This window comes from Amblyomma mixtum, chromosome 3 (genome assembly GCF_055824585.1).
Source record: "Amblyomma mixtum isolate Tamu chromosome 3, ASM5582458v1, whole genome shotgun sequence".
NCBI lineage: Eukaryota > Metazoa > Arthropoda > Arachnida > Ixodida > Ixodidae > Amblyomma > Amblyomma mixtum.
In genome coordinates, this window is record NC_143014.1 from 99,725,013 (window position 1) to 99,742,113 (window position 17,101).

General features: G+C 53.2%; 1 protein-coding gene across 3 annotated transcripts in view; it reads left to right on the forward strand.

Annotated features, from left to right (window-relative positions):
• The window catches only part of Rhp (GTP-Rho-binding protein rhophilin), a 160,491-nt gene that overhangs the window by 90,334 nt on the left and 53,056 nt on the right, over positions 1-17,101 (forward strand). Inside the window, exon 1 of one of the 3 annotated variants that reach the window (XM_089580407.1) lies at positions 8,107-8,256. The exons of the other annotated variants lie outside the window; for them this stretch is intronic. Within the exon in view, the coding sequence (XP_089436533.1) occupies positions 8,245-8,256 (12 nt within the window). The 5' untranslated portion in view covers positions 8,107-8,244. Of the gene's footprint in view, positions 1-8,106; positions 8,257-17,101 lie in introns of those variants that run through there. 3 annotated transcript variants of the gene reach the window in all.

Below are 17,101 nucleotides of genomic sequence, written 5' to 3' on the forward strand. Positions count from 1 at the left end.
TAATCTGCGCATGCGATGCCAGCCAAGCGTAGCACGCTGCAATCTCGACCATCTGGTCTAGTCTCTGGCGTCCTTTTGCTGCTGTCGCCTGTTTGTTTTTGGGCCTCTTCGGTGTTGGTTGCAGCACCGCGCGTCGGACAGTGTGAGGGCCCCGTGTTATATCGGTTTGCGATGACAGTGAGCGAAGTTTCATTGTAAGTCCAGAGTTTTGGCTAAGGAGCTGTGTCATGCGCTTGACACCCCCTCCTCCCGACTCTAGATACGTGCTGTGGGAAAACTGCTCTCTCGTCGGATACAACTAAAGTTTGCAGTGAAGCTCCACTCATATTCAGGGCCGCCGCACAGAATACCTCCGCGACAAAAAAGCAGTCCGTTGTTAAAATGTTGCTTGTGACCTAAACAAGAACGTAATAACAAAAAAAAAGCTTTAGAAACTTGATATCTGTCTTGTTTAATAAATTCGAGCACTAAAAAGCTGATTTCCTTTACTGTTTTTGTTGTCTAGAGGAGTAATACCTACATGGCGCTGCGGACTGTGAGCCCGTGTATAATTACTAACTGCTTTTTTTTTTTGTTTAAGTTGCATCCTTCGCATTATTCCGACGAAGAAAGTTGGAAATGTGCATTGTGGAAATAAATACATTTCAAGATTAATGCTCCGGAGCAAAGTTATTGTCATGATTCATATTTATTATTACGGCGACGTGTGCGGATTGTCCAGCTGGCTGAGGGGAGCGGACACTTATGGCTATATAGTTGGTGGGTACCCGAAGAGGAGTTTCTTTTTTCTCTCGCTGCATGCAGGACTCGTCTCTTGGGGTTTGCATTTTTTACCGCACCCACGCTTCATTCATGCTGTGTAGATAAAATTAGGAGCTAGAAGCTTGCGCGGGGTATGTCATTTGAACTCAGTTCCTAGCAGGATGTGAAGCCCCGCTTCATTTCGCGAAAAGCGAGGATATGTAACATCAACCGAGTGGGTTTCCTGTGCACGTTCGCTGGCTCCCCATTCCAATCTGCGGCACATAACCTGCGTTTCCGGGCTAAAACGTACGCACCGTCACGGCTACAGCTGTGCACGGCGATTCCGTCGGTGAAGAGAGAAGGGATGCGGACAGCGGTTGCGTTGTTTCTGCCTTGTACCCAAGTTCCGCACCCACAGTGGGGGTCCTCGGCTGCTGTCGGTCTTGTTTGAGTGGGCGTCGCTGCCGTCTATCCCGCGTTTGGCCTGGCGGCTGGGAACTCGCTATCGATGATGCTATGCGGAAGCAGTGAGGAGAGCGGATTTCGTCTCGGGAGGAATGTGGCGCGTCGGCCTGTTTTTAGCGGCCCCCTCCCTTCTCGTTCCGCACCTTACACCGCCGCCCCTAAGCGACATATGTTTGCATCGATTACAGTAGCCACGCGCTTTCGCATTTCGTTTCTTCCTCGCCTAAGTGCGCGCGCATTTGGATGCGAATCGTCGGTTGATTTTGGCTGCTACAAACACGACACCGGCACAAAACTGATCCGCGCAGGTTGTTGAACCGCAAGTTCCGAGGCAGCGTCGGACTGAGGCTGGCCTGCTGCACATTGTTCAGTCGTTGTCATTGAAAGCCATTTTTGTTGGAGAGCGTGGAAGACACGCAGGCAGCGAGCGCAGCGTTCTACACCAGCGGAATGGATTTCGCATGCGGCGACGATGCGCCACGCAGTCTTTCTTTCTCATCTGCTTCCATAAGCCGTGGAGCTGGGATCGTCGAACCTTAATCGAACCCGATTCTGATTAGTCTCCGCGCAGTTGGCGGTTCGTCAGCCCCCGCGTCCCCTCCTCTGCCAAGTGGTATATACTTTCGCGTGAGTGCCAGAGAGCGACGATGAGAAGGGGACCTTGTCGGGTGCTCAACGTATGCGCGTGCTTGGCGACTGTGATGAGCATCGTCAATCAAGCGTGTTGCGTACGTACAGTGGAGGTCGCTGCCCGGAACCACAGCAGCTGGCGCCAGCGCGCCCAATCGCGGCCCGAGTGCTCGAAGCACGCGCCCCCCGCCCTGTGCACCGACCACCGCGGTGTGGGGCGCGGCTCGCCGGCGAAAGCACCGAGGTAGGGACCGTAGGCGCGGTGCACATGCGTCGTCACGTGCGCGAAATCCCCGGCGATTTTGAGCCAGTGTGCGGGGTAGCTCCGCGGGCGAGGCGCCCTGTGCCCGCAGCGCGTGCGGACGTCTTTGTCACGCTCCGGTGGCTGCTGCCGACGCTGTTTTTTGGGGGCGCGAAATTGTGTGGTCGTGCTCTCCAACCGGCATGGGCTCTCCAGCGCTCCAGAACTAAGCGTGTAAGGGCCGTTTCACATGCATGCGATTCTCGCCTGCGACGCTGCGAATTCGGTCGGTCTGCGACTGGGGAGGGCCGTCGGTCTAGCCGCAGACGGCCTGCGACCAAGTTCCGTCCGGTTGGAATCCAGTCGCAGCGTCGGTGCGGTCGCTCTGCGACTGACCAATGGGCAGCGCCGAGTCGGCACGTGACGTGACGTCACGCGGGAGCAGCTGCCGCGGCCACGACCGGTCTCCAGGCGCGCGAGCGAGAGCGCACGTGCGTCGAGACCTGCCGCGGCAACAACTCGCACGTGACGTGACGTCACGCGCCGTCTCGGCGTGGGGTCACGTGGGAGCTGTTCCCGCGGCGTAAGCAAAACTGTTTATTCTAATCAAAACATACGAAATATTGCCTTGCATCTAAAAACAAGCTGGTCATTACATCATCAACACATTCCGTGCAGTGTTTCTGTCGGGTTTAATCGTGGGTTGCCTATGCGAACATCGAGCAACCTTGCGTGTCCCTCCGACCGAATTCGCTGGGTACGCGTTGCATGTGAAAGCACTGTGCGAAAATCGCACTGCGGCGTCACCGACTAGGCCGACTATTTTCGTTCTAGTCGCAGCATGTGAAACGGCCCTAACGCGCGCGCTCACTGCAGCCGCAATGGTCGGCACTCGTGTGTGCCGTGCCCGCGCATTCTATTCCTTCTTCGACATGCACCGCCCGCTGGCGGCCTTGAAATGGGCATGTCAGTAGTTCGATACCCGTCCGGACCGGCGGCGCATGGTTGCCTGTGCTTTCGGGTTGCGCGAAACTTTGTGCATGGTTGGAATTCGGTTGGCACCACCAGTAAGCATGTCACGCTCACAGAGCAAAAATAAAACTAGAAAAAAGAATAACCGAACAGACTGCTGCCATGGCTCAGCGCCCTTTCACATCTGTATAGTGCCGCTGTTTGAGGCGTGAAGGTAAGCAGCATGGCCAAAGGCAAACGAAAACGAAGGATGAGGCCGACGCAACTTCGATAACCGCTTTTGGCAGTCGGATCGTGACCCGGATCGGTGCAGTTCAGCGATTCCATTCTCTTGGATTTAAACACCGTTTTTCCCTCCTCCCTCCGAATTTTCGGGCTCTTTGATGCTGTTGTGCAACCTCAATAGTTGCAGTCTTCCTGATTCGCTCTTAATGTTTCCTCTATTACTTCCCGCCACCGATCCCTTTTTTTTTTCATGTTGTGATTTGTTTACCCGTTCCGCATGACTCACCTCTTTTCTCCGCATCTCGCAACTGCCCATAACTTTTGCGCGCCGCGGTCATCCTGGTGAGTCACCCTGAATTGAACGCGCTGAATGGATGACAGTGCTTCACATCCGGTTCCTGGAGCTGCGTTTCATTGGGGAACGAGAAATTGCTGTCGCCTGGAGCAACGAGCAATCCTGGATACCTTCATGGTGACGACCTTCACCGTGCCTGTGATTTGAAGATCTGCCTAATTTTTAGCATTCTGTACCACTGAAAGCTTTGAAAATTTTGATTGTTCCATACCGTTGATAGATGTCGCATGTGATTTCGCATATCGCCGCATAATTCCATGAAATGGTTTAGTTTAGTTTTATGGGCTTTGACGTCCCAAAGCGACTCAGGCTATGGGGCTCGCCGTAGTGGAGGGCTCCGGATAATTCCGACCACCTGGTGTTCTTTACCGTGCACTGACATCGTACAGTACACGGGCCTCTAGAATTTCGTTTCCATCGAAATGCGACCGCCGTGGATGGTATCGAACCCGCGTCTTTCGGGTCAGCTTCCGAGCACCGTAACCACTGAGCCACCGCGGCGGTTCAATTCATGGAGGTGTAATTTTGCGATGACCCACCTTCCAGTTGGTGAACCTCGTCCTCATTGATTATAGCAGTGGTGGCGAGAGCATTTCCAGGCAAGTTGATCTTAGCGCGATTGCTCAGTAGTAATCGTTTTTGTGGTACGGTACTAGTGATTGAAGCTCGATGTGGCAAAGACCGCCGTGACGTTCTCTTCCGTATACTCCCAAATAGCAGCCCGATCGCTGTCGTGTTGATTCAGCGTTCGCTGGGAACGGCCTTCAAAGAGTTTCTCTCGGCGGCTGTAGTCGGGCCTGTGGTTCGCTCTCAACGCGGCGCAAACCAATCACCCTTTGGTCCGGACTCGGCCCACTCGCGCTGCGTATTCAGGCCTGAAGTGTAGTGCAAGAGTGAAAGGGCTTGGACTTAATTTTGTTTGAAAACGCGTTTATTGTGTCTAGCAACAGAATCCGTTGCGCGTAGACGCGTCCCGGACTGGGGATTGGTAATGTGCGGCGTTTTCTAGTTTCGCCGTGACACGGTGACACCTGTAGCTCTTCTGCGAGCACGGTCAATCTCTGTGCCTTGAATCGTTCGCCTCTGTGCTTGCAGCAGTCTCTCAGGTCTCGTTAGCTCCCCTCAGTGCGCAGCCCCCGTTTCTGCCGTGGACGCCTCAGAGGCTTTTGTTTTATCTCTGCGCGGTTTGTGCGCCCGCGCAGCCAGGAGAATAAACCGGGCACGATGCGGTTTTGTAGTCGTCCTGACATGCCAGCGAAAACAGAATGGGTTGTTGCGTTCGTGCATCGTTAACAGGACCACGCGCTGGCACTTCGATCGTCCCGATTTTTCGTTCGGATACCAGCGCGAACAAAGGTTGGGCGGATGGGCGCGCTTGTATCGGTCTGCAGCTTGGTGTGAGTGGTACGCGGCTCCGTATCGGTGTAGTCTTGGCGAGCCGTGCGGTGTGTTCGAAACTCGCTCCTCCACCACGCTGGCAGCCTCCGATCACCGCACTCGTCCCCTTCTTACCCAAACTGAGCACTTGGCGCGGCCTGCAGGAATCGCCCTTGGAGCTTCCTCCTCGCGAGACCTCGCGGCCTTCGACCTGCGCCGTCCTCGACCGCGTACGGTTTCATAACAAGAAACTCGGTGTCCCTGGCGCTGAGAGCCATTAAACGTTGGGAGGCTCGGCCCGAACGATGTGTTCGACTCCATCTTGTGCAGCCATCGCGCAAACGGGCGACGCAAGGAGAAACCCTATGCAACCGGCGGCTGTGTGAGGGATAACCATGCATGATAAGAATGTATAGTCGAGCTGGACGAATGAAGTCGATGCGCGGATTGGAAGCGGTTTCGAAGGTCATAACTTCGGTAGCACGCAGCGCGGCGATAAACGCGTTGTTTAAAGATGATTTCCGCGAACGAGTAAAAAAAAAGTATATGTCTATACAGGTGATCGGCCGGCGGGCAAGCCACTTCACGAAGCGAGCGTTCTCGCCATCTGCTTTTGTCTTTCGTAGCCATGGGTGGCGCAACCTGCTCGCTTCCTGCTGGTTAAGCGCCGGTGGTCTGGAACAAGCTCTGATTTAAGCTGGCCCCTTGCGCAAAGAATTTACGTTGAGCAATGGCCTTAGCGAACGCCACGCCTGCGCCCCCGACAAGATAAGTCTGCTCATTTGCTGACTTGCTTCTCGGTGATGCGCCTTGCCGTCATCGAAAAACGTTGACCGAAATGCCGGTGGCATATTTGCAAGTACAAAGCACCGCGTCTTTCGTGTCATATGCGCGACGGTATTGCTCGGGGCCAGTGTACGCAAGACGTCCCGCGATGTCACGAGCGCCGGCTTGTTCTTTGTTGTGTGGAGCTGAGGGAGGGCTCAGGATTAATTTGGACCACTGTGGAGATCTCTAACGCGCATCGAAATATCAGGGCACGAGCTTTTTTTGCTACTCGTCCCACCGAAATGCGGCCGCCGCGGCCGGGATGGAGCAGCAGAATGTCTTGACCACTAAGCCAACGCAGCGGTTCCTTTGTCATCTCATTTCGCGGAGGTTGTTTTTTTCTTTCTTTTTTTCAGTGGTGCTCGGTGCATTTGGTAGAAAGCGCGGAATTGTGGAAGCGATAGGTGCAACTGTGTACTCTGCCGCCGCGCGAGAGATTGACCCGCATGTCACTCGGCTTTGTTGATACAGGTGCATTTGCTTTCGGCGACATTTCCCCGCACCCGTATGGCGTGAATGTACGCGCATGTGCTCAGTAGAGAGCTTTAGCACAGCGGAGACGCACGTGCTGAGGAAAACTAAAAATGCGGTTGCAGTCGGGTCAGAGCCGGTCCAGAGGCGTCGCTTCTGTTTTGCGGACTCATGAATCCCGCCTTGTTGTTGGCTACCCAGTCGCGCATTTCCCTCGCGGGTACTCCAAACGTGAGTTTTGTGTTTCCCGAGCTGTCGAACAAAAATTGAGGAAAAAAAAAAAAATAAAGGCCGCGCTCTGGGTGCCCGACATTTGAAGTCTGTCCGGAGTACTTCTCTATTCCCACCTTGATGGAAGACTTTGCATGAAAAACGCGGTGTACATTCTGATCCGGTGCCTTGTATATTCTGACCTATTGTTGTTGGAAACAACTTTCTTTTAAAGTATGTGCCGCCTTCTATTTCGCGCCGAGACGGGGAAAAAACAAAACAAAAAATACACCCAGATCCTTGTGCATTGTCGAGATTTGTCTTAGTAACTGAACTGCTCACAAAGCGCTCCTGACAACTGTAAGCAGAGCTTGACCGCGTGGCGTCGATTCGTCCGACGTTGTTGCCTCGTCCCGTCGGCGCTGCGAGGTCCGCTTCGTGGTTTCTGCAAGTGAGAGCGTGGCATGCGGACGGCTCGCAGCGCTTGGAGACGTGTTTGAAAAGCGTGCCGACGCGCACGGCTTGCGGCACACAGGCTTCTCTACAAATAAAAAGGAAAGAAAGGTGCGGGGTGGGAGACAGCAGAAAGCAATGTTTTAGTTTTAAAAGGGAGTTTTCCGGGACCTTCGCCGGGAAGAATTGAGTAAACCCCCTTCCCAGCCAGAATGGTTGTTTATGTGTATTCAGACTTCTGGCAGAATAAAAAAAGGAAACAAAAGACGGATGAAAGCAAGCAAGTAGGCCGTGTGCAAAGAAGCAGTAAGTTTAGGGCCTTTGATGCCAGATTTGTTGCATATGTGGGCGTGGGAGTGCATTCTTCTTTTTAATCTGAGTAACGGCACTGCCAAGCGCAGCCCTCATTCATTGTCCGCTGCTTTCCCTTCACGTTACAGAAACTTCCCATCAATTGTCGGCGAACAAAGGTGGCGTTGTTGTATCAGTTCTTACTTGAAAAGACTACGCAGCCTTTCGAGCGTGCATCTATCTTTTCGTCGTTCCGAATCATTCATGGGATTGACCTAGGCATCACGCATATTTCGTTCGAAAGTTGTTGTTTTTTTTTTTTTACTTTTAGGCAGTATGGTGTAAACGCTAGAACGGCATTAAGTTGGTTACTCGATTGGAATTCTGTCATCAAAGTCTCGAGTTTTTTTCGCACCGTCCCGCGACCTCGTTTCGGTCTGGAAAATAAGAAAGCGCGTTTTTTTGCTATATATTGCGAATATCGCGAGCTGAACAGTGCAGAACAAAAAAGGGGGGGGGGGGGGGGGTGCGCCTGGTGCCGAATGCAGATCTTAAAACTTCAGCGCACTGCGGCTTGCGTGCGCTCGCGCGTGTAGTGTTGCTGTTCTCTTCGTTCGCTTTCCGAGGGCGGTAGGGGTAATGTACACGGGCGTCGTCGTATGTACTTATGCATATGTTGCCCCGAGCTACATTTGAATTGGTGAAGAGGCACGTGAGTTAAACAGCCAGCGCGATAGCGCGTTCCTGCCGCCAGGTACGCGCGCGGAGCACGCGCCGCGCCCGTCGCCACGCCGGGAAAGGAGGAGCGGCGGGCGAGGGTGCAGCCGACGCCGGGAGGAGGGCGTAGTTTTTTGCAATCACCGCTAGGTGAAGGCAGAGGAGCCACCGTCGCTTCTTCGGTATTTCGCCGCTCCGGTACGCATGCCGCTGTGTGCGCCTAATCGTGCATGTTCTCCAGCAGCCTCTGCCGTCGGCTCGTTCCATGGCTGAAGATGTAAGTTGAACCCATTTCACTTCAGCGCTGCTGCTTGCGTGAGTGTTTAGTTAGGCATGGTCACTTGGATCGCATCGTGGCGGAGTGCCTTATTGTGTTCCGGGAGCTCCGCCGCTACGCTCTCCACGTCCTAGATGGCATGTTTCTGTTTACACTCCGGGCAGCGCAGTGTTTTGTCTACCATCGGACGTTCCCGATGTGACTCGTGATGGGGATGAGTGAATGCCCGCATACAACATTGAGTTAACCTAACACGCCTAGAGCTGGACATCTTGTTGCGAGTTTCGCTGTGTGGTGCCGGGGTGCAGCGTTCACTCGGACGTTTAGGCAGCGCCGGAGCTGGAGTTCGAATGACGCGCGGTTGTCGATAGGCAGACAGTTCAGTGCAACCTGCCGCTTTCTGAGCGCGTTCTACGCTTGGCACATTCAGTTTCTCGAGGCGTTTTCAAGTATGTCACGTGGCTGTCGAAACCCGTCGGTCGACCGGAGAGTGTGCCGCCAGCGGGTTTGGTTGCTCGTGCTCGACAGCAGACCGACCGGGAAATGGTCACGTGGTCTCACTCTCTGATTTCCTAGCTCATTCGTTGGTGCGTTCACCTGCGGCTCTTGGCGGGCGGTGATAGACTTACCGCAAGGCGATTGTGTCGTTGTCCTATTTTTGTTTATCTTTCACAGATATCTAGTCATTTGTGTCGTAATGTGGTCGGTGGCAGTTATATTTGTGGGCTTACTGTTCAGTTACTGTACTATTTGCAAAGAAAGCGGCATACTTCGTCTCGTGTGGGCCATATGTAACGCATTTGAAATCGCGGCATCTTTAACTTTTTCTTTGTCCAGTTACATCTGCTGCTCTGCTTTAAAACCACCGTTCATTTTTCACGCATTCTACACTGCGAACCGCGCGAGCGAGCGGTTAGACTGGTCACCATCGTTTAGAACGTATTACTCGCCACTGTACACTTCAGTAAAAATGTGACATACCTACAGTCAGGGGTTTCGTTTAGAGCGGTGAAGCGCAGCACCCAAAGAAAAACAAACACTTAAAAGTTTCTTTTTTTTTTTTTTTTTTACAATTTGCTCCAGTATTACGGCGCGCTTAGAAATAGGTAGCTCGTACTCGTTTCTTGACTTCTCCGAGCGCCCGCGCAGCCACCGTTGTGCAAGTTATTGCTCCTGTTGGGCTTCTTTTCTCTCCGAATTGTTGTCTTTTCAAAATCGCACTGATTCAGCTGGTGTGAGAGGGAGGAAACCGCATGTGTAAGGGCCACTGGCGGCACGGCCCAGCCTGGTGTCGAGAATGGCCGGGGAGGCCGAGAAAAGCACCGTACCTGTTGGAATTTTCGGGCGAGAAAAGTGCCTCTCCTCCCACCCCCTGTCGCTCTTTTCGTGGGGTGACCAGCGGCCAACAATGGCCAGCTCCGCGCTTTTGTAGCGCTGTCCTTGTTTGTAAACAAAAGTAGGAATCCGTGACCCGCGCGGGCGACCTCGGGAAAGGGGGGCCGAGACGCGGTGGGGTTCCATTCCCCTCCCTCCGGTGGGGGCCTTGCCTACTGACCGCATGCCTACGGCGGCCGGCGAGCCTGGTTTCTCTCCTCCCCTGCGAAGCGCAGGGAATAGCCGGACGTGATGTCAGCCTCTGGAACGTGGCTTCCCGTGCCACGTGACCGGCGCACCCGGTTGCTGTGGTGTCCACGTGGTAGCCGCTGCCACATCTGGTGCATCACAGGAGGGGCTCTTCCCTCTCCCGGGACGCTCCTTGACTTTCTTCGGCGCGCCTCCTTTGTTTTGCGCGCTGGAGCGCACGTTGACTCGCCGTAGCTGCGCTGTCCGGAGTCGCTGACCGCCTTCAGCAACTGTAGCTCCGGTTTGAGCGCGTTTCAGGTTGTCGCCGCGGACTCGCATTGCTGAGGCGCCGCTTCGTTTATTGGTAAACTGTGGCTTGTGCATATTACGTAGCTTGGGTCGTTAGTCCTAAAAACGCGCCTCATTCTTGAGCGGTAGGGCAGACCCAAGTGTGTCAACAGACAATATGACTACCACCTTACCCGTGGGGGTGCCCGTTACTGGGGCTAGTGGCCAACTTAGCGCACGTTAGGAACTGATGGTTGGCGCGCAGCTGGCTCAGGCGCTGAGAAAAATAGTGTCGCCGGTGCTCAGCGTAGTGTGATTGAGCTTTACGTTTCACTTATTTTTAGCCGTTGTTTCCAATGCTCGCTGTGCAACGCGAATGCAGTATTCGTGCAGTGCGAGGTATTTAAACGGTAAAGTACTTGTACGCTTCAAAATCGGGGATGGTTATGCGGTGAAAAGAAAATAGGGGACTACAACCTGCGACTATGACTACGACGTCTCTGTTCAGGAACTTCTTGTCGGGCTTTCTTGCACAGCTATTATAGTAGCTGTATTAACATGAGAGAAGCCAACAGCCACAGAAACCAAGGAGCACAGGGGATTTTTTTTTAATTTATTTATTTTTTGTGGTGTTGATCAAATAAGAATATCACTGTCGCTTAAAGCTAATTGATTAGAAAAGCAGAAGAAAAAAACAACCACATGCCGCCGGTGGGATCCGAACCCACGACCTCCGAATTACGCGTCCGATGCTCTACCTCTGAGCTACGGCGACGGCTGTCAAACCTTCTGCTTTCGGGGGTATTTATGTTTACAAATAACCTAACCTTGAGAGTGTTCATCAGCGCCACCCATGTTCGTAAGCGGCGGACACTATTTTGTGCGTCCTCTAGCTTCCCCTCTAGCATTTTCAAAATTGCGTTATTTTGGCAACCTGCGACCTAGCCAGAAAAAGCATAAACACCGCGTCTTCATTTGGACAATTCCTTGAGCTGTCTAAGTCAACACCTTCTGATACGATTTTTTTCGTGTCGCTGCATGATATTTACCGTTGTGTTGTGCTCTCCTACCCCTGCCCATACTTTCGAAAGCTTCAGCTAGTTCGAGATTCCCCGATGATAATTTGCAATAGGATGTGCACGTGTATTGAATGCTTGCGTATGGCGTACGAGCAGCCCCAGTCAGTCTTGATTGGCAACGATTTTTTTATTTGTTGGAAAATTATGGCGGTAGAATTTCCTTCAGCGGAGGAGCGCCTTCTGTGTACGGCAACGCATCTTCTTATCGAGCGAGCGCGATCCTGTCGGCAGCCTGCAGTGGAAAACGTGATTTAAACACATTTTAGCACGCACGCAGGACGCTGCTCTCGACGTCCTCCGCTTCTGAGAAATTTTCCAGGCTTCCCGAGTGCGCTCGTCTAAGATTGCGGCACCGCTCGTTGTTATTCTTTAGTTATCCTGTTCGTCTGCTCTTGTGCCGTATACTGAAATCAGAACTGCGTTGGGGCAACCTAGAACTAATCCTTTGTCACCTCACATTTTCACTGTGAGGAGTAGCCGGTGTCTTCCGAGAAGCGCTGTCACTCCGTCGCCCACACGAGACGGTTGTGTTCTAATGTATAGTTTCGGGGTACTTACTTCCACGTAGTTATTTGCTGTACTCCCTTTTCTCCATCCTTTCCCCCCAGTGCAGGGTAGCAGACTGGTCTCTTCTTCCACTTACCCTCCCTGCCTTTCCTTCTCTTCCTCCTCCTGCCATTTTAACTTAATTTTTTTTTTCTGGGACGTAATCCGGCGATGAAATATAAAGGGGCATTGAGGTGCCTGACAAGTTGGCCTGTATCAATAGATTGCGGCATTCTATCACCGAGAACGGAGCTTTTGTTAGCTGTAGAAGCACCCCCCCCCCAAAAAAAAAAAAAAGAAAAAAAAAACGAAATGCAGGTGTCGCCATCAACGACCGATATGGCAAGTAAACTGCGCGCGTCGACACCGAATTTTGTGCGGATTCAAGGGGCTATGCAACTCCGCCGTTCACTTCAAAGCGGCGGCAACCAGTTCGTCTCTGTGTGGACGTCACGATTTCGAATCGAGTGGCGGCAAAAATTTTAAATTGAATTTTTCTCGGCTATCAATGCTTTTTTTTTTTTTTCCGCCGGACAAGTGTCAACATTCCCGGAAAGAGCTAGAAAATCCATTTTTTACCAAGAACAGTAAGTTGGTATTGTCCTCGGAGGCGCAGTGGTGAAAGTAGAAGCGGTTGTTATTCTGCACTAGAAACATTTTTCTCTAATTGTTATGAAAATTATCGTACGCTGTTCAAGAAAGTCTGACATGTTTTCATAAAAGTATTGGGAGTCCGAATGAGTAATTTAGCAATCCTTCCTTGCATTGTGTAACGCCCCGTCCTTTAGAGCTTGTTTCATACTGCATGTCAAGTGCATTGTCCGGCCTGCACTGAATGGATGGTTTGCACCTTCTTGCCGCGTTCTGCTCTGTTAGAGATTCAGTTGTGCGGCTACCAACAAGTGTCGCATCGGCACTGTTTGTAGTAAACTCCCCCCCCCCCCCCCCTCTCTCTCTCTTTCAGTTATCTTGCAGTGACACCGACCCGGCATGCTGGCCGTGTTTGAGGGCGGGTGATTATCTATCGGCCAGGTTGTGCGCGGTTACTTTTCGAATCTCGAAAGCGGTCTTTAAATATCGCCACGCAGAGTGGTCGTTGCACTTAACGGCGCGAAAGGAAAGAATGTTGTCGCCGATACAGGAAGACCCGTGACCTCACTCATTGTTGGCGCTTTCGTTGCTCTTTAAAGTGCACCGTCGGCGGAAAGCACTTGTTTCGGGCAGCTTTCCAGCGTTTACTGCCTTTTTTTTTCTTTTCTCGTGCGTTTGTCTCCCTTTGACGTGAGATTATGCATTCTTATTTCATTGTTTAGCACAAGCACTCTGCGCTTGCTGTGCGGGATGCGGCGCATAAATTGTTCGCGTTGTGACCGGTATGCGCTCTCAGTATCTGACGTGCAGCTACAGAAAAAAAAAACAAACGCCGTCGGGGTTGCGAAGCATGGTTTATCTTTTTTTTTCTCTCTCGAAGCCGTCGCATTGGGACAGACTTGTGCTGACGTCGCGAGCGCCGCTATCGGGGGATTCGAGTCGCTGTTGTAAAGCGCTGATCTGTTCAGCGCGGAATCCGTGGTGTGGCGTCACTCTGTCAATGCTGCTTGATATAGCCTCCCGTTCCTCGCTTGCCTCTGCTGTCTGGTGTCAACAAGCTCGTGGCCTTACGTCTTGCGAACCGTCGTGTATACACGCGGCAATCGCGCGAAATGCGGGGAACGCGATAACGCCATTGTGTTCCCTTCGCCTGTGGCGCGGCCCGTTGGCTACTTATCTCGTTATCGGCCGAGCTGGGAAATAAGGCAATACGGTGCGATTGCCAAGGGCAGTGCGTGGCAAGGGCGCCTCCGTCATTTGCATCCCGAGCGCTGGGAGTGAGCCACGCAAACTGCTCCGCTTGGGCAGTTAGTTCTCTATAGTCACTGCTAGAACAGATCTAAGGCAATGAAGGCCTGTTGCCGAAAAAGAGCGTTGCGCGGTTGCCGCTGAATAAACCCGGAAGGGAAGTAAAAAGATGTGTATACGTCAAAAGCCTTCGTAACTGCCATCGGTTTGTACATGGTCGCTCGTGAAAAAAAACGTGCCTGTTTCTGTTCCATCTCTGCATTGAGCGAGAGCCTCTGCATGGCTTTCGAGTGCTTTCCAACCCGAGTTGATTGACAACACTCTATAGCTCGCGGATTCCCAGTCCTCCTTTTTGAGTATTGCAAAGGCTGAGTTAACACGTCGAAATCCTCGAGACGCTGAGTGCCCTTTTCGAACTGGCACTTCGGCGCGCGATTGTCTGGCAGTGTGATGTGCCCTCTCTTCCCAGGAGCTCGTTTTCTTGCTCGTCTCGGCCTGTTCTTCACTTTCTCCGGCGCGTGACTCGATTAATCCCGGCGCTGCAGCTCCGTTCACCTTGGTGTCTCTGGGGATCGTGCAGATCAGGAGGAGTTCTGTGTACAGGCACATTACGAGGCGAAGCGAGGCTTGATCTGAGCGTGCGCACGGCGACACACCCACCGTATCTTCCTCGAATTGTCCGCCGGAGATCCCTCATCGCCGCGGCGAGTTGATAGCCCTGGCTGAATGCTCTTGCCGCGCGCCCTGAACGAGCCGTCCGGCGGAAGAAAGAATCGCGGCTTTCTCGCGCGATCTGCCCCCATCCGCGTGCCGGCGGATTTAAGGACTGCGGCAATATAGTATAACGCCATTCGACGCTGAGGAGCGGGCAACGCGGTCTAGCGCGTGCTGTCGCCGCGGGCGCGAACAAGGGCGCCCACTTGAGTGTCTGCCTGTTGACGAGCCACCCCCGCGTTAACCCTGTGGGTGCTTTGTGTCGTTCCTTTCGGGAGACGTCCCGTGAGCATTGTGGTCGCCTTCTTCCGGCGGCGCTAAGTGACGTTCCACATTTCCGGGGCCGGCGGGGACAGCGTGCGACCCTTGTGCGTCTTGGAGCGCCGCCGATAACGGCGAGTGCTGCCGACACCTGTCGCGGTGCGTTCACCCCGCGGCGGCGACGCCCGGCGCGGCCCACTCCCGGACCCCCCCCCAGGCGTTGCGCCGTCGTGCGCGAGGCCATCGCTGTCGGCGGCGGGATGGCGGGCGCTGCCTGCTCGCTGATCGCGGTTCTTCTCTGGGCCCCTGCCGAAAAACAGACGTTCGGTTTTCGTTCGACCAAAACAAGGCAGATAAGTTTAGCCCCTTGTTTCGTTGCTTGCGAGGAGTCCGCGCGACGAAGTGACATTGGCTCAGGGTCGGATATATGGGGAACTCTTGGAGGGTGTGGCTGTGAGACGGTGAGTTGCTATTTACGCAGTTTACTTCTTTGAGCAAAAGACGGGAGCCAGTGTACTTTTTTCGAACAAAATTTATGGCTTGGGAGACTAAAATGCTTACATCGCTAGCTGCTGCAGCGAGGTTCCGTTGCCTCCATGACGAGCGTCCACGATCACGTGACCACATTGTACCTGCGTTCGTTGCACCGTCATTTTTGTTTCCTTGTAGACTTGAGACACGTGTCTCTATGTGCAGTCTGCGTTGTTGCTGTGTACGGGGCTCCCGCAGTGTGCACCGGGGCACGCACTGCTCCGGTGAAACGGTGGTCCTGGGTTCGAACCCCAGATCAGGACGATTTTTTCTTCAGCTGCGAAGTTTCTGTTTAAGCTATATAGCTGTCCTCTGTAGCTTTATGGTTGCGCCTGGGTGGATGCTAATGCGTAATTACTCCAGTATTACAAATTACTGAACCTTTTTCTCGTAAACATTGGACCAGTGAGCAGAACAGGTCACGATGAACTGCAAAAAAAATTGGCAGTGGTTTAGCTCTGGTTAAACCTGGAGGATTGCGAAAGCAACGAGGAGAGAGAGAGAGAGGCGATGGAGAGCGTGCGGCACGCTAGCTATGCGCCGCCACTGCGCATGCGCAACTAGCGAGCGCGGCGGCGCAATACCACCTAGATAGGCGGCGGCACCTCTGTCACACCCGCGCAGCGACGGCGCGCCAGCTGTGCGCTGTGTGACGTCACTGCTCCTCGCGCATGCGCAGTATGGCCTTTCGTCAGCTCCGCGATATGGCTCGGCGACTCGCGTAATGTTGCTTTCGGAAAAAAAAAAACGCAGCATCAAAGAAAGGGGAAGCAGAAGGGAACTGGGTAGGCGAACAGAGGGTCGCAAGATTTCATTGTCAGGGCCTTTCAGCAATACAGCAAAGCCGAAACATGCTTCGCGGCCAAATTGGTCGTAGCCGTCGTCATTTGCGGCGACTTCAACGTCGATGCCAAGGAAACGCCGTGTTTACAAGAATTCATGGATGGAGTGCTCGGCGTCACTCATTATAACAACCCACTCTAACCGACCAGAAGAAACGGTAGCTGCTACAACTTCGCACGACGCGTACATGTGGCAGGCGTGAATTGCGTGTCGTACTTCGATCACATGGCATTACTGGCCGCCCTGGGCGACGACTCAAGACTTCCGCAACTAAACGAGAGAATAAAGTTGTGTTTACTTACTGACGACGCTCTCTGCGGCTGGCAGCAAAACACGGCGCTGCACGGATTACAGTGCGGCTTTAGTTGCTTGTTTTAGTTAACAAAGGGAAATCAATGCAAACTTACGCTGTGAAGCAACACCGAGGACACGCCATCTAGTGTAGGGCTTATAATTAATCTACTCTGCCTCTGTTTCGTCATAGCTTGTGCCAGAATTTCGGTGCGTGAGCGTTTTAACACGTTGCCGGCATCGATATGTGGCCGAGGCTGTACACATGTGGGTGCCCCACAATTGGACGTTACTCGATCGGCTTTCCCCTCTGGAACCCGGCTACTGCCTATTGCGTTCATTTCCTTCTTTTTGATGAAATGCATGCTTTTACAGTAGAAGTAATATAATAGCAAAAAAAAAACGAAAATTGGGGGCCGCTGTGGTTGGGAACTTAGTCCGCGCTCAGCACCGAAACGCCATATTCGCTGAGCTGCACGTCGGCGTAATTGGTTACAGCTGCCTATTGGTCGCAGTTTCTGCGTCCACCACTTGCGTCCAGATGTGTTTTTTTCTGTTTCTTCCGCCTCTCCATCGGGCACCCGTTTGGCGGCGGCGCCCGGAAAGCAGGGCGTTGGGCGCACGCTTTCCCTTGGGGCGTGCTCTACCGTTCATCGACTTCCCGCCAGGTACTGCGCGTGTCGCTTTCTGCGCGCCGTTTACTCGGGGCTGCTCGTAATTGATGCCACCGGCGCAAGCAGGAAAGCGGCCGACGCCAAAGCTGTGGAATAAGCAGCGGGGACAAGAATTTCCGCCTCCTTCCTTCCGGCTGCCTCGCCTGTCGAGGGCGGATGCGCGCGCCCAGGGATTGTTCTGTCACGCGGCGCCCAGAGACAACGCTTTAGCGCTAA